We start from the raw sequence: 22,980 nt of genomic DNA on the forward strand, positions 1-22,980 counted from the left end.
AAGGTTGTAAAGTTCATAACACCTCATCCTGTAATTTGAATTAGTAACATAATTTTTGGGTGCTACAAAAGAGAATTTCTTCTACTCCCTTGTGAGTTTTCTGGGTTCATTTGTTAATGACACATTTAAAATTATTCCTTAATTATCCACCTAAAGGAAGAATTGTTTTAAAGGCATTAAACCAGTATGTGATATCAATATGACAATGTAGGGAATTTGCTTAACTACCTTTGAACAGTATCAGAGAGAGGTATGGATGACAGAGCAGTACCCAGAGGCTGTTAGGAAGAAAGCCAAATTTTCCAGCAGAAAGGTGCTATTATCTTTCTAGGTGTTACATGTCTCAAAGGAAAACTGTAATTAAAGCATTTAATTTCTTTAAGTAATTATTTATTTATTTGTATATTTGACTATAGGCTCTACCTGCCTGGAGTGAAGACCATCACTTCATTTTGAAATGTATTGATCACATAAATTTCTCTTCTCCCTCAGGTATTATGTTCAACCTGATAAGCACAAAGTACTTAATTTACAGATACACTGAAAGGACACTCTTTTCTATATTTTTTTTTTACAGATTATTAAAAATATGTTGATTTAGAAGTTTTTAATTTTCTTTCTGCTTTCATGCTTCTGTAACTCAATCTGTCACACCAAGTTTTGGGCTCAGGTGGGAAAACTATCACAAAAAATCATGATGCATAAATTCAAATTACTCTTTCTTCAAAGGCTATAGGTGGAACTGATCTATGATATGCAAATAAAACTGATTACTATCTTAAAGGAATTATTTTAATAAATTATGGTAATTATTTCAAGCTATCAAATTAAGCTGGTACAAATACATGTGTTTTGACCAACTCATGTTTTGGAGCTCGGAGGACAAGATTTTATGCCAAAACACTCATATGATCAATTTTCTTTTTTAATTAAACAAACAAATATTCTGAAAGAACACTCAAGCTGAAATAGCAAAAAATAGCACCCTACAAAATTACTGAACTAAAACTACTGAAGTAACTTTAAGTGTCTTCTTTTGGGAGAGCATCCCTCCCAAAACGTGTACCTAAAATACCTGGTCAAACATGAAAAGTCAGCGATGAAGAAACTGGACAGGAAATCCTTTCTTACACACTTTTTACTTGTATTTTAGCAACCACTGAATTTTTCCTTTTGCAGCACTGTCTCTCATTTTCTATCTGTCCTGAGCACTGTGCTTAAGCACTAATAAAGAGCAGGTTTGGTAATTACAATTTTTAAGAAGTCAAATCTAAAGGCAACAATCTGGATTTTTAATACTAATCTGATTTCTCTAATCTTGGAAACATTAGAAAAGAAATTGCTCTGTTACTCTAAGTAACAGGGCTCTGATACAGATCAGTTTACTACAAGCTCAGATATGTTCCATAAATCTTGAAGTCATGGGTTTAAAGTCTGGGAAACTGGACAATGACATAATTCTTAAAAAAACAAACAAACAAACAACAACAACAACAACAACAACAAAAATCCCCCACACATATTTTAGAAGAGTTTCATTTCCCCTTCGCTGAAATCTTAAAAAAACCCCAATAAATAAAAACCAAAACTGACAATGTGGATTCCAGTTTTGCTGGCACCAGAGAGAATCTGGGTAATTTTTGTTATTCTATGTGTAAAAATGAGTGAAGGGGAAGAATATTCATGTGTCACCACAGGCTAACAGGTGATACGATGCACAGCCAAAGACAGTGAAAAATGCAGTGAATAAATAACAATTAAACAGCAGAGGCAAGAGATCCTAGACCCAGCCTGGTCTTGGTTCAGTACATTTTCAGCTAAGATTCCACTGTTTAGAGCTCCTTGAGGGGCTTCTGAGTATGGTAAGATAAAGACAGAAAAAAGGGCTAAATAAAGACAGTGTGGTGGAGGTGCTAGTGGTTTTTAAGTTACATTTTTTGAGTGTTTCTCCCTTTAAACTTTACTTGCAGGTGAATAATCCATATTCTGTGTGACTCAATTCTGCATCCAAAAAGTAGGAAAAAAGGCTCCTTTAACTTCAATTTTTTCTATCTTGTCTAGCTATCGAGTGAAGTAGCTGATAGCAAATACCTAATCTGCATGGTACTGAAACAGAGCAACAACAGGAATAGAGGAAGTAACTTTTAATTAAGCAAAGTAGCACTGGAAGTAATATCAACATGAACATCAAGTAAACCTCCTCATCTGCAATTTTAAGGTCACTTAAATGTATTTATGATCATATTTCTACCTTAAAATAAATTCAGCTATAGTTTTTACCCGCTTCATGATCCTCTAGAATTCCCAGAACAATGTAAAAAGGCTTCAGTGTCTGTAAGAATCAAATAAACAAACTTGGCCAGTTACTGATGTGATAACTGCCCATATCTGAAGCACAAATTGCTCTGGAAGCAGAGTAAATTATCAAAGCAGTGCAAAGAATACATGGAAGTCATGAAACTACTTCAGAAAAATCAAGACTTAAGCTGAACACTTGGAAAAAGTTACTATCAGATTTAATCAAAAGGTTTTAAGGGAAGCCATATAACCCTGTAATCAGGAGTACAGAACCCAGCACTACAAACACACCACGTGGTAAAATCGAATACTCACAGGAGCTGGGACTTGATGACCTAATGTATGTTTTCCACACATGGTTCCGAAGGCACTGTAATTTTTCTAGCTGAACTGTGTACTACTCTATTGGACTGCACAGTGAAGAGCTTACAGCAAAATCAGATGATAGTATCAAGATCAAACCAGCAGTAACTTTCAATAAAAATTTCATGTTTTAGTTGAGGACTTCATATTCATGGACCAATTTAATGTGAAATACAAACACGAGCCAAACATTATTTTCAGGTTCATCTCCCAAAATGCCATTTCAATGGCTTCCTTTTGCATGGTACTTTTTATTTGCAGAAAGTGTTAAGAATTTGCATTGCCTTTAAAGAATACTGTGTAAATTCACAGATGTAAGCCATGGTGATTACACAGTAGGATTTCATTCATTTTAACCTGAAGGCTATGATTATGCCTCTTTAGAGTGTAAGAAAGCGTTTCCTGCCCCTGTAGCAAATTTCTTCAATAACATTTGCATTCAATTCAATATTACTAACACTCGTAATGTGTTTAGTTTGAGATAAGAAGATGGGAAAAACGTAAAATAAATTGTAATATGGGTTTATTATTTTAAGTTTTCTTATTGTTTCTGTACATATAAAGACTTGCTTATCCACTGTTGGTGAACACAGAGGGTCAATACCAAACTGGGGAAAAAACTGAGAAGAAAAAGAAAATGGATATATGTAAATACAACAGAAGACCAAGACTACTACCAAATTGACTTCAGCCAAAATATTTTCTGACATGAACATGAAACTTAGCATGAATGTGCTGTCAACAATTTTATTCTACATACCAGTAACAAATACACTGACACACAAACACACAGAATATACTGCTACAGAAGACAGGGAAGCTGTTCATTGCTACCAATTTTCTCTTCTATCCCCATTTTGAGTCTTCACAGTTTCTGTATTGGAGGAATGTGTCTTACAGACCTCCATGTTACATGGATTCCAGCTACAAGAGAAATCATAACCATCCATACATACCACAAAAATTCATTTTCAGTTCTAAAAAGGAGCACATGGTTTCTGACATTAAGATCAAATATGTGAACACCTTTAATACCTGATGACACAGCTCATGTACAATGACCATGGTGACATCCAGTAGGTATAAAATAGAAGAAATGCTTGGATCTAGCAGTATCCTTTGCTCCACGAAAACACTCAGTCCCCAGTTTTCCATAGCAGCATATGGATGCTTAGGCACAGCCAACAGATCTAGAAATAGAAAAGATATATGTTAACTCCTTGTGGGAGCTACTATGCTGAAGAGCTATTGTAAGAAGGACCATAAATCACCACTAAAAGCATTTTAAATAACATACATGGGGGGGAAAAAAGAGCTTGTAGTAATATTTCTTAGGAAACATTAATAAAATCTTCATTTTTATCTTATGCCACTATCTGCTCACAGATGATAACTATGTTATTGATGTAATACAGTACATAGTATTTCTAATGAAGCTTTTTATACAGAATCCAGCTTATTTCCAACACCTTGCTGATTTACTTCTGGGTTTGATACTGCTTCAAATGTTTACTGTACCATATCAGCACAGTAACACAGACTCTTACTACAAGTATTGTTTATAGTTTCATTAAAGCAACTCCTTTATGAATATCTTACACATCAAAATGTATGTAATGACTGACATTTAGGGGTGCACTAATAAATCTTGTTTCATAACATCAAGAAAAATGGCAAACTGTTCAGAATCCCCAGTTCTTACTGAACAAGGCATTTTCCAGCGTGCCCTATTGCTAGCATGCATCCTCTGGGAGCAAGACTGCTGACAGCCACCTCTCAGTCCTGCCAGCTGGAACAATGGAACCATACACAACTTGAAGAACTTGACTAGTTTTGTATTTATTAAGTGAGAAAATATTAGGAACAAGATGGGACAGTCCTTCATCAAGTAAAAAAAAAGCACCAAGGAATCTGTCCCAGTGCCATGAGGTTGAACAACTCAATACCACAATACATGTCTTAGAAAAATCTTACTGCAGAAGATTGAAAAGTAACTAAATTGACTACCAGTCTGGAAAGAAACCTAAAATTACAGTAAATTTCCATGATTTCAATATAGCTTCATAAACCAACCAATACACAATTCTGCCTCATGGCAAAAAACTTCTGTAAAAGCCCAGAAACAACTTGCTCGTCTATTTGAAGCCCAGTACAACCTGTGTGCAAATCAGACACGATTTTGGAAGCTGCAATGTGACATCAGCATGGTGCTCCCTCCAGTCAAACTAATTAGCCTGACTTCTCAATTAATTAGCCGGGCGGCCACACTCCTCTCTCATTTGCCTCTACTACTTCTGCTTCCAAAGCTAGTTCATTGGCAGTTATCACAAGTCTGTCTAGGTGGTCCTTCACTGGGTGACTTCCTAACATGAACAAGAGAAATTCTGACCTAATTATTCTAAATAATACTACAAATTGTATTACAGCCCTGACACTTCTCCTAGGTTTGTCTGTTTTGGCTTGCCAATGTGTGTGCAGAAATTGGCTTGGAGAACAAACTGACTGCAGGAGCCCTGATCCAAGACTCAAAGGAAGTTGCCACTGAAGTACTGGGAAATGAGAATTTGGGTATATTCTGGCATTCCTGAAAAGGGCCTGCTTTAAGAAGCATAAAAATACCAGCCTGCTAGTGAATTCAAGGCAAGTCTAGCAGCTACTTCCAAATACATGCAGAAAATATCCAAATCACAGAGACACACTTCAAATGCTAAAGAATAAATATTTTATAGAAAAGCAAACACTAGAACACGAGCCTAATTAAAGAAAATAAGGAAAGATCCAAAACGTGGTGTTCAAAATTAGGCATGTGAGTAAATCCAAAACTACATGCTTTCCTTTTCTTCTTCAGTTGAAGCTTGAACTGTACAATTTTTTTAGAATAACTACATTTTTTTTAAATGACATGCAAAATGAAAAGCTCCTGTCTGCTATACAAAGAAGGAATAGGGATGGGGAAAAAAGAAGACACAAAAATTACCAGGTGGAATCACTGAAGCTAATGGCAAGTTTTCATTAACATTAAACAGGGATCTCTCCCATTCTCAGCTGCGTAAAGAAGCCAGAACTTCTCTTACACCAATTAAACTTTCCTCCAAAAGGAGTCTCAGAAGATGAATACTGTTCTTATTTACCTCAATTAAGTCTCCAGCATTTCCCTTCAAACACAGAACAGAACAAGCACAAAAGTAAAGCCAGGTTCCTATTTTTCACTGGTCCTTTCATCTCTTTATTCTCCTTTGGGCTGATTTGTAGTTTTTGGTCTTTCTTTCCAGCCAAAATGGATAGATTTTGTCAGTGTCATCCAGTAATAAGCTGGAATAACTCTTGCGGAACTGGGAAACAAGGGTGAGGTCTCACACTAAACACATTTATTGGCTAATTACAGACTGTCTTTCACTATTTGTGTCATTGTTATTGCTTTTTTGGTTTGGACTGATACTTTACAGCACTGACACACCAACAAAACCTTCCAATCTGATGGACAGATAAGTGCCTTGCAGGAAGGCAGCCACAGAGGGATATTTTAAATCACTTTCATCCAACACAGCCCCATTCTCTGCAAGCCTGAAAAGTCCTTTCACGCACTGGCTACTGCTGAAAGGGCTCTTCTGAAAAGAGAAAACAAAACATATTAGATAACCCTGTCAGTTTCCAGAATGGTAATCCCTGCAGGTGACATGAGCATACCAATAATGTTGAGTGAATATGTGCACACTACCATTTCCTAGCACAGGGACTGATACACTACACTTTAATGCCGAAGAGACTTTCTTAATCTCCACTGACTGACAGAATGGTCTCTGAAAATACTCACTGTGATGAAATTTTTTGTTTTTTATTGTCCACATCTAAATTCTGAATACCCAAGTCTCAATGTTAATTTTTCAGTAGCTGGTCTTTGATAGCTTCAAAAATTTCTACTACCTTTAAATAAAATTCCAAACACGTCTAGTTTTGTGGTAAAAGACACAATAATCTATATCTTTCTCTGAGGAGTAATAAACACTGGATTTCAGAGGAACAATGTGTGATGTTCAAGTCTCAACATAAGAATTTGTATTTCCCTGTTTATCACACCATTAGAGCCCTGTGCAAGGTATCCTGTGATTCTGGAGGTGACATCTGTTAAGGTTTTAGTGTCATTTTTAAGGAGTAAGGTACAAAGGGAGGAGTGATAATGCACATTTTGATGGAAATATCATTCACACGTATCACTGCACGAACGTGTTCTGCACTAACTGCAAAATGGGAACTACTGAATATCTAACAGCTTGTGTACATGCTGCATCCAGTCACTCTGCACACTATTTAATTAAATTCTTTGTAAAGCACTTGTGAATGTTTGATTATGTGGATATTGCTGGGGAAATAGAAATGTGTGTTATTGCTTGCAGAGAATAATATCCTCATGCGTCATAAAACTGTTACTTGAGATTTCCTGATACAGCAGGGCAGAGTCCCATGTAGTGCTGCAATAATAAAGGGTTTCTACCCTCCTCTCCTGGCCTTCACAGAAACTAAATTCATGACCAACAAGTAAAAATTATACATCTAAAATAAAATCACAAGACAAAAATGTGTTGGAGCTTCACACTAACATGCTATACTGGTACAATTATTTGAATAGAAGGACAGCATTAGGATTAGATTAATAGATTTAATAGACTTTTTAAAACCTATTTCTGTATGACTTTCATGAAAAAGAAATTAAGTTACAAAAATTGTACATAGCTCAACAACTTATTTCCAAACCTTTAATTAAGGCATCATAACTATATGAGCTTACATCAAAATATAATCCTCTGCCATTATCGGGAAATTATCATCATACTGCAAAATAGAAATTAGCAATTTCACACCTAAGTTGGCCACAAAGAAAATACACATTTGATGGGGGTTTTTTATCTATGAACTTAGTATCTGTGCAATTTTCACAAATGATACTGTTTCAATCTTTGCCACTCAGTCATGGTATCTTCTAGGTTCTGTTAAAAACCATTATATTCCCCAAAGCACAAACTGGGAACATCACTCTTACATTAAATGTCAGCAAGGTTAGAACAGAAAAGGATTAGATGCAAAAAGATCCAGCTCTCTCATGCAGAGTGCCATGGATCTTTGGGGCCTTTCTCCCCTCCTTTACCACCCTGCTCTCTTGCAAACATCAAAGCATCTTTTTCATCACGGTGATTCTACTACATTTAATCACCTGCATTTGAAGCTGGACAAGGATATTGCACACATCCTCACTATACATTTAAATATGAGTGCATGAACAAACACCAACAGACATTCACATTTACTAACATTATGCACTGCAATCTCATTTGTTTTAGCTGCTGCTTGTGATGTAACCAAGGGCTAGATACTCCAGAACATATGACAGTATTAAATTTCTAATACTCACGATGAAACTTAAAAAGCACTAAGGGGGGAAAAAAACTAGATGTATTAATTATTTCTGCACATTTTTCTGTTAGCATACAGCAGAAGTCTCCCAAATAAATATCTGAGACCTTTGAAACACTGCAAATTGTAAATGAGAACAGAGTGAGAGACAAGAATTTTCTGCCAAGCATCTTTACACATACATTTTCCTTAATAAACCCAGGAGGCATGCAGGAATAAACTGTTCACTCCATGAACTCCATGTTTTTTCCTTATAATCCCTACTTTTATTACAAAAAATGACACTAAAAAAATAATTTGAATTTATCTATGTGCCTCTCACAATGTTATTTTCATTCATTTCTTCAGAAACATTCTTCAGGATATTGGGGCAGGTACCTTGCTCCCAGGATTTCCACTTTTTTGACAGCAAATTCAACAAGTTAAGAGGAAGCATGGACTAGTATCAGTTTATTTAAAGCATGCCATAAGTACCTTTTTTGCCCTTTCCTAGTACTGCATAATGCAATCAATAGCTTTATTAGATCTCTCTAAAGGCCTTGTGCAATTTCCTAAATGAATGCTACTGTACCAATAGGAAAAAAAAAAAGAACTGTTTACCAGAAGGTTGTATATTTCTGCCACTCAGATTCCTTAATCAAAGTAATTTGTTTTACTAAGTAGAAGATGCTTTTCTGTAGCACAATACCATTTCACGATTTATACAGATTTTAAGGAACAAGCCAAATACAAAAAGTGACAGATCTCATTAAAAAACATGAAGTCAAACAGTAGTTATTGTAAGAAATATTCAAATTTTCTACTGATAAAGAACTACTGATAATGGTACTTATAAGAAATATCTAAATTAGCTGCTGATTTTTTTTTTCTGCACTGTTTGATTAGTATATGTCAAAGAAGTTTGTTCTGGAAAACCAAGTGACTTCATTATATACTTCATCCCTTTAAAATATGTGGAGGAGGGATGAGGCAGGCAGGGGAATAATACAATGGGATGGCACACCAAAACACCCAAACATCCCAGGGTTGGTAAAAGCTCTCTCAAGCCCATGTTTACCTTGAGACACTTTGAAACACCCTATTTTCAGAAAATACTAAGTGCATGTTTCCTGAAAACTAAATCAATTCAGTATTTCACTTTTGGCAGTTAAGACCTAAACACCCTAAATTAGCTGTCTTTAAACATAATAGTATTGCTCTGTCTTAACCCAGTACACATTTAAGTATTCAAACACACAGAAGCCACAAATAACCTGGATGACACCCCCACAGGAAAGCTTCAAGGAATGTTTCTGCTCAGCCAAATGCTTATTCTGGCAGCCATCAGTTTTTATCTCCAGGACTATACCATCTCCACCCTCCTGTAAGCTTGACACTTAACAAGCCACACGGACACTGGCCTGCAGAGTTAATGCAAAGGTCTAAACCTGTTTGCTGTTATTCTGGTCAAATCAAACAGCTTGCTGTAGACCCTGAGGAGAAATCACCACACAGCTTTTTATTGCTGGGGTTTTTATTGCTTCTTATTGCTGTACAAAGTATTACTTAACATGAACTGACATAAACAATGGATGGATTCTCAGAGTATTTGATGTGTATAGCAGATGTTTAATGCAATGTGAATATTAAAGGATCCAAGAGGGAAAAAAATGTGGGAGAGAAAGCCGGGGAAGGTAAGGAGAGAGAATATGCAGAAACACAGAAAAAAGAACTGATATGTTTTCAAGCAACTGAGCCTTGACACAGGGTGATAGCTAGCTTATAGTTTAAGAAAATAAAATAGAAATCCGTTGATTTTATTTGACATGCATATCATTAAATTTCTTTCCATTTTGATACCCCTAGTCCATAGATCATTGTTTTGTTATTTCAAAGTATATCAAATGATTCAATGTTAAAATGAAAAATGAATGCAACGGCCCATTGAGGATGAATTGTGCATCATCTAGGTTGTATCGATCTGCACAGGAGCAATGCCTTTCTATTAAAAGAATACCTGGACAGATCATTATTAATTTCTGCTCAGTATTAAACAAAGGGAAAAAAAACCTTTCACAAAGTTTCTTTATAAATATAAACTCTTTTTCTTAGTTTCAGCCTTATGTGGGAATTCAAACAGGGAGTTGTATGGCTCAAACCAGGACACAGGCTGAAATGAGCTCAGGTTTCTGTTACTCCAGGTTAATAGGGGTAGTTCTGTATATGCATCCTCTACAGGATATAAACAACAGACAAACAGAGAAAATACATTCCCACTCTCAACACCGAAATATCCAGAGAGAGGAAAAAACAAGAAATACTTTTGTTGCCTTCATAAATACTGTTTCTAACGTAAATGCTAAGAGCACTGACATGATGGAAAATTGCCAACAGCCATTTTCCTACCACCAGAGTTAATAGAGCATGAGGATTCTATGGTTGAAAACAACACGACACTGATTACTGAGCACTATCAGTATGAATGCTGCTGCAAAGGAAATGATCAAGTGCCACTGCCATATTCCTTCTCTTTGCTGCAAAATCAAGGTGCAGGTACACAGAAAACTCCAGAACTCCATTCTACTTAAGAGCAGTAATGAGAATTTTTTCTTTATCTGACATACATTAAACTGATTTGCACCACAGTAATAAAGAGATGAATGTCTGCATATGTACAACACACTCTACATACCAAGATTTACCTCTTTTATGTTTGCTTTCAAGTGAGATCACATTCACAGGTGATGGGCACAGTTTAACAAGGAAAGTAGAAATAGGAATTTTGCAAGAACAGGCAGTTATTCAGCATTAGCAGTATCTTACATTTCACCTGGAGATAAAATTACAATGTACCTAACCATATTCACTACATCTGAAGGCAATGTTTTTGTGAGGACTGTATCTATTTATTTTCTGTTCCAGAGTAAGACGAAGAAATGCAAATGGACTGTGCTGGACAGCTCCTGAGATACTGTGTGAGATCTTGCTGCATACCCTAAGTCCTAGAATAGAGTTTATCTTACATTCTTATGCAAATCCTTTCGATATAGTAGATCAGGATAAAACTGCATTATCTCAACACTAAAAATAGTAATCCATTCATCACTTTGTTAATTAAATTAATTTAATAAAAGAATTAGTATCTTTCTATAACATATCACAATAAAACCCCATCATCTTTAATTTTAAAGAAACACAAGTAACAGAGGACTCACTTTTTCCTCATTCAAATCCAAACTCTCTCCTTCCCACTCATACCTAAGGATGCAAGCACAAAAACTAAGTCTTGTCACAGAATCCCTATTCACAAGAGGCTCAAATTACACCCCGATGGATCAGAATACAGAAGACCAAGTTGAACTTCTTGATGCATTTACATTTCCTAGAGAGATTTAGCTAAATGAATTTACTACTTCACTCTGTCAGCATGGGCACAGCCTGCCAACCATGTGCTGTACAGCTACTCATGACAGGTTAAAAAAATCACAGTTAAAAAGCACGTATGCAGGACTGTGACAGAAGAAAAATCATGCCTCTGCACAGATACCCTGTATTTCCCACAGTAAAAGGCAGCACCAAGATCTGAACCATCAAGAAGCTTCACTTTCCTGCAGCTGGAGAGCTGAGTGGTGGGCTGCACCCTGGACTCACCCTGTTATGCAGAGGCAGGCAATAAAGTGTCTCCTAACAAAGAGGGTCTTTTCTGAAGCATCTGGGCCCAGACTTTACCCCACATGGTTATCTGAGGGGGAAGGGGAAAATAATTAAAAGAAAACAAAGAAATAAGCAAGATGGAAAAGCAGAATGACAGAAACCTTCACCACAGCTGAAAATCTCTCTGAGCATTAAAAACAATGGGAAGAGATGAAAATGGTGCTTCATTCTGCACCTGGAAGTAACTGATATTAGTGACAATAAAGACAGCAATTAGAGAGTAGCACTATTTCTGACAGTTGTGGTTCCAGACATACTGCAAGTGTTTAATAGTTTCAATTAACTCATAGAGTAGAACCCAAACATGAAAATCTGTCACAAAAAAAGGAATACTGCAAACTGTAAAAATAAAATACCCTAGAAAGACATATTTGTTATCTGGAATTACAAAAGAATAGTGACATACTAAAGAGAGGCTGGTGACCAATACCAAATGAATGGTGCTACTTAAGTTTGGCAAGGAGCTAACCAGAGCTGACAACAAAAGAGATAGGGATGGACCTGGGATAAGTATTTCAGGAACAGACTCCTGACTTCCTGAGAAAAAAGGAAAAGCAGAGCCTGGCAAACAACAGGAGCCATCTAGTCCAGAACAAAGTTTACAGAGATCAGTCAGATCTCTGACACAGAGAGTAAGATTGATAATCCAATATCCCACCAGAAAAGAAATGCAAGATTGAAAATCATCCAGAGCTCAGAGAACATGTGGAGCTGCACACAAAGTGACAGTATGGACAAGTAACAGTGCTCATCAGAGTGGGGGAAGAAATTCTGAAAAGGTGATGGATTACAGCCCTCCATTCCACCAACAGAGTGACTCTACTGACAAGGGGGATGATGACAGCAACGCTTACTCCTATTAGTATTTCCTTTTTACTTTTATGATACACAAATGCCCTAGGGTATGGCATTGCTATATTTTTATATTAAGTATGTCTTGTTCGTTCCCTTAAATCACATTTAAGCCAAATTCAGGTAAAAAAAATCAGTCATACATTTTATCAATAACTTTCAAAACTGCTGAATGCTTACTAAAGTTACCACCAAACAGAAAAAATCTCTGTTTAATGTAGTTACACTGATCTGTACCTACATCCATATTGAGCTGGTACTGACAAGGAGGTAATCACAGCTCAGGTCCTTGTGCACACCTTATGTTTCACATTTTCCCTATCATCAGAAAATTATTCACAAGTTCTGGTCTGAGAATTCATCTGCAATAGATGAATGTCTCACTGAGTACCTTCAGGTGCACTCCTCCATTCCCTCTGAGATCTTCATACTCCTTTGTCAGTTAAATCACAACAGGCTTTGAAATGTTCCTGGGATCTAAACGGATTTACATCTTTCATCCTGACTCCTTCTGTTTCCTCCATTTTTGAGACAGTCTGTCCATTTTTCTTAATAGTGCTTGTTCACTTCCTTAGATATGCAAATATCTGTTTATTAGACTAAAAAACATCTTCCCTGCTAAACTGGCTGGTAAGCAGCTTCTTACTTCAGTGGGGGATAACAACACTTTCCTCTCAGTTTAGTAATTCATTTGCATTTTTTCAGTGTCTAATGTGACCTCCACCAGAGTTTACATTCTGTACCAATCTTTACTTGCATCATCCAAAGATCTAAATAAATACAATGTACACAGCTCACTGCTGACTGAGACCAATAATCCCAACATACTAGTAACAAACCACTATGGGATAACAGTGGGCTTGCAGCAACTGAATCCCACTGCAGCCTCACTGTTCTCAAAGTTACAGCAGACTAAGACAACTGCAGACTATAACAAATAAGAAAATATAATGTAGCTACGTCTTCCCTTGCTTTTGCACAAGGAAAAATCTGTATAAAATTGGAACTTTTTTGCTGCCTACAAAAGGAAGCAATTTGGGAGGCCACTGATATCAGGTATTCCTGTGTTGTATGAATGTGCAAAATTCAGGCAGATGCCACTTGAAAAGGTTATGCATTCATCTTATGATGGCACAGACAGGGTATCAAGTTTTACAGAGTAACATTTCCTATGTGAAAAAACAGGAAGAGAGAGCAGCAAGACGCATTCAACAACTTTGGAAAGATTAGGAAAAGGCCAAGCTAAAACCAAACACACACACAAAAAAAAAAGCACAATGGACATTCATTGGAAGTATTGTATTGGAAGTACAGACAGCTGTTAGTGCACTGAGATGTGCAGGCAGAGTATCACAGCATTATCATCATGTCCAGTCAACAGAAGAGATACTGAGGTTCATTGGAATAATGGATTACATGACCAAATTTGTGCCAGGTGTGGGGGGTTTTTAATCAGCAATTACTGTAACCATTACTGAGAACTCCTGTTTACAGACATCATGGAAGTCTGAAAAGGCAACAGGAACTGAGATAAAGAGATCTCCCTGTCAGCAATCCCACAGCCAGGTCAGAAACAAGATGACAGAAAACACAAAGCTAAATATTTGAAGTACCTTTAACACAGCATCAGGGCAGTCCTCTAACAGATTCCCACAATGCCTGGGACTGGAGGGAACCTCCAGAGGCTCTCTTGTCCAACTCCCCTGCTCAAGGAGGGCCATCAAGACCCAGGGTACCCAAGACTATATCCAGATGGCTTTTGAGTATTTCTAAGGATTGAGACACCACAATCTCTGTGCTCCTGGGGTTTAGCAGATTATCTTTCCAAGTCTAGTAGTCTGTCATTCTTTGAGACTTCATCAAACAGTTCAAATACAACCTCAAATTTAAATTAGCAGAATAGAACAAATATCAATCAGGCCTCCACAAATCCACTACAATTTGCAATCTTAGTGCAAAAGAGAGTATTTTATACTAAAGTCTGATTTAAAATATGTTTTAAATAGCAGCATTTTGTAGACTTTTACTAATTTATTTCCTGCAAAATATTTTTCTGTTAGTGTCCATATTTTACATAGACTACTACTCTGTGTAAACAGAGAACTCTTGTCATGGCCAAATTAAATAACTCTTTTCAGTACTCAAGAGCCAGAAGAATTGCAGACAAAGAAGTATACCTACTTTTTCTCCACATATTTTGCATTTCATGAATTGCAGGGTGATGACCTTAAGAATTCTATGAAATAGCTATGAAACAGCTTTACATGGTGCAGTTGTATTTGAGAGCAAACTATATACACAAAATGCAGTGACATGGAGAATTGAATGACCACATGAGTATCAAAGATGTTGAAGGAAAAACAGCAGTTAAACTGAACAAGTAAAAGAAGCCATAAAAAGAAGTTTCAATAAAGTGAACACAAAGCAGACAGAAATTCAGTTCAATCAGTTGCATCCGTTAGGTACAGAAGCCAAGAACCTTCCTGATCAGCCCCTGGCAACAAGGAAGATACCAAAACAGATGTAGCACGTTCTTCTCCTGAAATAGCACTATTTGTCCAAGTACAATCTTGTTTATGCCCCATGTTATACCATGACATTACAAAGTCATGGAAATGGATGTCTGCTCCCAGTACTACTAGCCCAATGAATACATAAACTTTTTCAATTATACAGAAATCAGAATGGTTTCCCTGAGTAGAATTCCATTCTCTGCATCACAGATTTAAACATTAAAGTTATATTAAAGTTATATTAAAGAATCATAACAAAGTTAGGTTCACAAACCTCATCGAAACTTGATAACCGATGAATAATTTACATTAAGATAATACAGGTCTCATTTTAAAATGTTTCTATTATGACTTCTCTCTGTTAGAATCATAATTTTCCCAAACCATCCTGCTTCATTATTATTTACAGAAAAAGCAATTTCTGATCATTCCTCTTAAAAGCAAAAATCCAATTAAAGATTTTGCTGCATCAGTGATGTTTGATGTTTGACTGAGCATACCAGCTTTTCTTTTCGGAAAATGTAAGAATAACTTGCACAAAACAAGTATTGTAATGGCTACTAGAAGAAAGAGAATAAACAGATTGCTAGATCTTCTGTATAATGAAAGGCACAAAAGAATGCCTAGTATGGAATGAGAACCTAATAGTCCCTGAATTTAGGAAGTCTTTTTGTTCTGACTCCTATCCACACAGAGTACACAGCTAATTCATTGTGCACCATTAGAAGCATTCTTAAAGATCTTAGTAATATTATGCAGAGGACCATTGCTGTTCTGCAGTGAACCCAGTAAGCCAGGACACCAAGTCATCAAATTATCTGCACTGGAAGTATGCGAAATTCACACGGAAGACTTTGAACCAAGTTCTCCTTCACACTGAAGACATGATCTTTTCCTCTTAAAAGACAGGCTATAAAACAGCCTGAATGAAACAGCTTACAAGTGGATCCTGGTCCCTTTTCAACGCTGGAACAATATAAATCAGATGCTAGTTCAAATGTAAATCAGATTCTAAAGGACTAAGGACTTGCTTAAAGCAAATTATTAAGGATGTGAAAGATCAAAGTCTAGCGCTCTACTGGCATCTGAGAATGCAAATGAGAGATGCAGACGAGGCTGAAGAAAAACAAAAGGAGAACTAAGGGATTCTTTCTTGGTGCAACCATTAAAAATCTACTGGTTAAAATTAAACAGAAACAATTATATCAGTGGAGGAATCCTCTCCTTATCTCATGACTTTACTTGATGGAAGGCATTACAGGTACTTCAATAAGAGGCCAGTTTGGTTTGCTTTTTCGCACCAGTATTTTGATACTTCTCAACATCTTTTACTCCTTAGGCCAGTTTTGTTTTCTCTCTTTTAGTAAACACTGATTTTTCCCCCCCCGTCTGCATTTCAAACAGAGCTAAAACAATCACGGGTGGTTTTGTTTAACACCTTCAAAGGTGCTAAACCTCCTCTGGCTAGGTGGAATAAAAATCCACAGCTGTAACTAGTTCTTTATGGATATTCCAATCCAAATTTCTTCTTTAAAGCTTCAAAAGCTGTTTAAAGTAAGTCCAGTGCATTCTTCTTCACAGATAACAGGAATGGTACTGTATTTTGTATTACCATACATAATCTCAGTACACTCCTTGCTGTCTGTGCTGACTGGGAGTTCAGCTTGATGTCAGCTTGAAGGTATGGCAGTGATGGCCAAAGACAGCCATCTACAGAGACAAATTACTAGGGGCTTCAAGAATACCAGCTATCCTGCCAGGAGGAAAAAATGAAACACATATTTATTAAAAACCACTTTTGTCTCTTGTCACAACTATATGCTGCACAAGGAACTGCTATTTCATTTACAAGTGAAGTTTCAGTGTTGCAGTGACAATGAAAATTTCAGTGAATGTAGTATTGTGCTTGACAAAGTGATGAGGTACAAGATTATTACCTGTCCTTTCAAACTTCAGTACTTGAAGTAAGCAACGGAAAACTTTAGAAGCATCAGACAAAAGACAAAAAAATCCCAGCCATTACTTTAGGATCTAGAGGAGCACATCCTCCCATTTCGTATTTAACATTCTAGATCCTCAGCTTTTTCCACAGACATTCTCTCATCATTTTATATTAATTATTTTTATAAAATACTAAACTATTTTATTTATTTTTGTAATAAAAAATATTTTTGCAATAAAACAACTTCAATTGAAAACAAATGTCCAAACACAATGAATTAATTGTATGCAATTGCATGCAATACAGAGAAATGCATAATTATAGAAATATATTCTAGCAACTAACAAAGAGCAGGAACCCTGATGACGAAAGTTATCACAGAATTCTGCTACTTAGTCTATAGAGTATTAGTCCTTCTGGCATTAGCAAAGTGTCATTCCTAGAGATTTCAGCTCTTGAAGTGTTTTTCCATAGTCAGAGAATTGACTTGCATCAGCATGCCATCTGATTTACAGAAGTACTGTTGAAATCCCATCTAAGAGAGCACGTCTCCAGGCACATGAATTCCAGTAATGACTTGGCCTGGTGGAAATCCAGGCATTCCGGCCTCCACATAATTCTCACTGTCAATTCAGCATACCTCTTCTGTCTCATTATATTTGTTAACTTGTCTTGTCTCCTAGTACTGTAACGATGTCTCCCTTCCCCTTGATCAAAACTCTTTATCTACTTTCTGACTATATTAGATTACTGCCTTTCACATCCAAAGGTACATTTGCAATTTTCTGAGTTTGGATGCTGGAAAGGAATAAGAAAAACTGAAGAGAGAACTGAATCTCTTGTGACCCCCAAGAAAGAAAAGTAGTTGTGTCATGAATCCTTGAAATTCTTTGAGTGCATGTAATCAAAGACCAGAAAGAATCTCTCCACCAGCCTTTCTTATGCAGAATCATCAATTCTACCTTTCTGACACCCTGTTAGTGCCTCACACTGACATGCCAGAAACTTTCCCCTGCATCACAGTGGTACAGGTCCATACTTAGGCTGGTCTAGTCTGTGCAGTGATACAGGACCAGCTTACCAAGCTCATATAGGAAATTCTGTTTAATGTATTTCCAAGTACAATGAAAATTTAGACCTCTTGGTCTCCCCTGCTTTCTTTCCAAATATGAGGCTTTAAACTTTCGTACTAAAGGTTTTAAGGATGCTGCAAGTAGTTGGGAAGTATTTTGTGGCTTCTTCTGAACTAAATGACTATTAGGCATCTGCAATTGAAGGTGACCAGATTTTTTTTTTTAATTGTTTTCTTGCAGGTCTGGTAATTTTCTATCCCTCCTCTCCCACCAGCACAGTACATCAGAAAACCATACCTGTATACCTCTGTGATCAGATCTGATGTTGAAGGTAACATACTGATGTCAACATAAAATTGTAATAACCTGGTACTTCCTAGACTTCATACTCTGTTCAGGTCCACATTGTTTTCAGCACACTACTGACTGAATTTGCAGGAGTCTATTACTTTGGCTAAAGCAGGACCACTGATCCTCTTGCCTGCAACAGAACGCAGGAGGAAGAGAAGATCTGCTGCAATGTGCTTTTTCTTGACTATGTCAAGGTTCTGAATGGGTATATGAACAAAGATAGTGCTGGTAAAGCAGTAAAATGCTCAGGAAAAACACCAGCTTAGAACATACCTGAAGCAGCATTCTTCTGCACAGTTCCAGACTACATCTATCTTCCCTTGCCACTTGATGCAAAGCTGAGTCTGCCAGCCCAAACAGGAAATATGTTCGAGGTGATTGAACGGCTCACCCAAATATGCTGAAGTGGCACACACTGCCACCTCACTGTAATTTTGCACCAATAAATCAACAGTTAAAAGGCATATAATACAAGGTGACTTGAAGTGGCTGTCATTAATTATGTTCTATCTTTTGCTTAGTAACCACCACAACACAGTCTTCAATAAAACTAATCCTAATTACAGTCTGACAAGTTTCCCAAATTATGCTGATGATTTATTTCAGCATGACAGTTTTGGAAACTGCAAGAGCTGTTCATTTCCTTTTTATTTCACAAGTATATCCAGCAGTTACAGTCAGAGATAAACAAATATGTAAAAAGTGACATTTCAACATGCAGGAAGCAGCAAAGTCAGTGACAGAAGATGCTGAAAATTCTAAAAATTGAACTTTTAGTAACCACAGTATCAGTTTCAGAAACTGATAAAAAGGCAGCAACTTCCACCCAATCCCTTACTGGAGGAAATTAATGAAAAATTCTCTCCTGCACTTCACTAAAGACTCTTAAAAAGCATTTTCGTCTATCTACTTCAAACCAATTTCCTACAACTTTTGATGAGCATCAGAGGTAATAGTGTCCCTTGCAGAACTTGATGAACTGTAGTTCTGCATGAATTCATTTACAGTTTTATCCTTCTCTTTAATAAATTCTCTGTGAAAAACCCTCTTAATAACGTATTTTTTTACTCTCAAAGTCAAACTGTTTTGGATGAAAATAGGGGAGGAAAGAAGGAAGAAAGAGAGAAATTTTTAATTTTAAATTCCACCTCTCAGAATAATTCTCATCCAAATAATTTCAATATTGTGAAATATACTTTTATTTGTTGTTAGCCTCCTTTTCTCATGAAAACAAGGAAATAAAAAAACATGTTACTGTTTTTGCCCACTTTACAAAGAAAATTCAGGATGAAATGTTACAACAGGGGAGAAAAAACAGCCTTCACTACTGAAACATACAGCCAAATTTGGAGAGTTGTCTTTACGTAACATAGCTTTATAAACTTTTAATAGGTAGCCTGTCAGCTAGCTTTCCATACCCCTATAACCAGGACAGGAACCATCACTTCTGTAACAATGGCAGAATGAAATAAAACCTCTAAATTCATGTGTTACAGGAAGAATTTCATAATCACACTTTGAAATAATGAGTATGCAGCTAACAAAGGAAGTGTCATATCTCCCATACTCTCAAGTCACTCATACCTGGCACTGTATCCAGGAAAGGCAGAATCCTTGAATTGGCCACAGCTGTTCCACCTCAGCTTTGGTGAAAAATGGGTTAGTTAATAAAAAATGAAAGATCAAATATTTTCTCTGCCTTAGGTCTGAAGTGTATATGTACCAGCCTTTACTATACATTTTTGCCTTTAGCTGGCAGTAGTCCTAGAGTGGTATACGCTGGAAAAAACTACATAGCACTGGTTGCACAACTTTAACCCTAAAACTGATTTCAGAGAGGTACCAGCCTCAAAGAGCACTAATGCTCTTACTGCCTTGCCTGCAAGACCTGGTGTCTTTTTTCAGAAACTCACTCATACCAGTGCAAAGACTCCAGGTGTTTCTCCATGCTCTGTCTGCATTGATCCTCGGCTGATATCTGGAACACTGCAGATAATGCCAATTATAGGGGTCTCGGACACTGTCAGCATTCATAGAAGAGCCTCTGCTTGATCTCACTTCCAGCACAAGGAGGCTGGCACACCTCATGATCCAGAGCGAAGCAACAGATGGGAAGGAGGGGAGAAGAAAGAGAATCAAAGCTGTTTCATGCTTTTTGCTCAGAGGATGCCAAAACAGGCACTGACAGCAAGTAGCCATAGGGAACCCAGGCAAGCTTAAATTCTAATTTCTCAGCAGGTGCAAAGCAAGGAGATAGCGTTTTAAAACAACCCCCTAGGAAACCCTATCTTTTTCCCTCTATCCCTTCCTTTCTTCTTTCTTTTCTCCTAAACAGTTTCATCCTCTAACAAACAAAACTGCCAGTGGCTTTCAACTTACAGCAACAACCTGGAGGCAACTCATGAGTACTTTGTCAACAATACTAATCCATAAGCCAAAGAAAAAAGACTTCCATTGACATTTAAAAAAAAAAAATAGAAAATAGTTGTTTTCTCTGCAAAACCTAGGAAATGTAAACTGATACAATCGGGTCCCTAGGACATTCCACAATATGAGTTCCGCCTCTCTTCCAGCACTGCCGATCTGTCCTTCTCTGTCTCGCTCTCCTACACATCCACAATTCTATTATATTACACTTATTCTTGTACTTGTCTCACAGAAATCACAGAGAATGACTCTGTATGCTCTGGTGTGCAGACATTCACTTAACACACGTTACCAACCACATGGCAAAGACTTTCTCACATTATCACTGGAGGACACTACTCCAAATCAATGAATTAAAAACTATTCAATGCCATTGAAGGGGAGAAATAGCTTCTTTTTATGCCCTTGAATTTAGAAGCAGGATATTTAGTTAATACAGTACTCCAATACTCCATTTTTAAGGAGCATTACAAGCAACGGGAAGCATATTAAAACAAACTAGTTATTTTTAAACCACCCCTAAATTGAGTTAAAGTGAAGCAAACATACTCATGTCTTAAACACAAACAGCAGCCTGTAGTTTAAAAAAAAACTATGATAATTTGAAGAGAAGGAAGAACTTTGACCTTCAACCAGCTTTAGAAGTTTCTACCACTCTGTATTATTTAATTAGTAAACCAGTAGTTTTGCCAACTAAGAACTGTTATTTTCACCCCATCTCCTTCATCTACCCCTGACCAAAAATGAGTCCAAATAACAAGATATTTTTCTCCTATGACCCATATCTGTAATTATGATTCTTCACTTTTCAGTCTCTTTCACTTCCACATCTTCTGCTAGAAAAACTCTTATTTGTATGCAGCAGTCCAGGCAGGAAGAAATTTAGTATCTTCACCTATCTTACTGGCATATTCTGCTTTGGTAGTGCTAATGTGAGAGGTGACACCCAAATAGTGCCTGGACTGACAACAAGTGAACTTCCAACAAGTTATTTTCTACAAGACATGAGAGTCATTCCCCTGAAGACTAAACAATTCCATATTCATAGCCTGACACTGACAGAAACACATTAGGCTCTTATTTTATAGAGAGGCACACAGAGCACATGTGTGACCCACACAAAAGGCAACACAGTTTTTTTACTGAGAGCTACTATGTTGGTAACAAGTCTCTTTGGGATGATAATAATTTTGAGATGAGCTGATCTTAATCCCTTCTGGAAGAGTACATTGACAGCCTAAAAAAATCTTAAACTGACTTTGCACCCAGAATTAGAAAATACAATCTCTCATCGTCTCCAGTAACAATGTAACTTTTGCATCTTAATTAACACAAAAGCTTTGGTAAGTAGCACCACTGAGAATAAAGAGCTGTATAAAGCCGACAGCACAACCTGATCCTTTTTCTTATTTCTTAGCCTCTCTCTCCCTTCTGCCCTTCCATCTCTGTCAATCAGCAGGCGTATTATGTGCTAGAGCAAGAGGGTTTACATGTCTCTAAAAGTCTCAGATAATCTACTGTAAATGAATGCTTTTATTCATCTGACTCTTCCTTTTCACAAGACCGGCAAGGTTCTGGCCTTGATGAGAACTGGAAACACCAGGTTTTACAAATTAATCTGCCTCCCCAGAAAAAGTGTGGATTTTCTAAGACCCAGCTCCGGGAAAGAACTGTCTGTAATAAAGCTAGGCAGGGCCCTTTATCAATACATGAAATAGAAAGAAACTGAATGGATTTAGGAAAGATGTAGAAGTGACAGCTTGAAAAAGAGAAATAACAGTCATATGATAGAATCCCACAGAATAGAAACAACATAAATGATCCAGCTTCTGTTACCTCTGGACCTCAGTAGTGGCATCTAATGTAAACCCAGGGCACCCAGATTTTCCATCCTCCATGTTTTGTGAGGTAGCTAGGGGTCCTAAGAAAGGCAACAGGGTACCATGTCATGCCTAAATTGTCAGACCTTCCCATAATTACAATGAGCCCTTTTTCTCAGACTTGTTTCTCCTTTCTGCTCCAGGCCTAAGGTATGACAAAAAGTCAAAATGTTTTCTTT

At 37.0% G+C, this 22,980-nt stretch overlaps 1 protein-coding gene across 1 annotated transcript in view; it reads right to left on the bottom strand.

Moving 5' to 3' along the window:
* Positions 1 to 22,980, bottom strand: part of TRHDE (thyrotropin releasing hormone degrading enzyme) — a 209,419-nt gene that overhangs the window by 126,231 nt on the left and 60,208 nt on the right. The window contains exon 4 of the mRNA XM_059846904.1: positions 3,697 to 3,851. Coding sequence (XP_059702887.1) covers positions 3,697 to 3,851 — 155 coding nt within the window. The remainder of the gene's footprint in view (positions 1 to 3,696; positions 3,852 to 22,980) is intronic.

The sequence above is a fragment of the Haemorhous mexicanus genome, chromosome 5 (genome assembly GCF_027477595.1).
Source record: "Haemorhous mexicanus isolate bHaeMex1 chromosome 5, bHaeMex1.pri, whole genome shotgun sequence".
NCBI lineage: Eukaryota > Metazoa > Chordata > Aves > Passeriformes > Fringillidae > Haemorhous > Haemorhous mexicanus.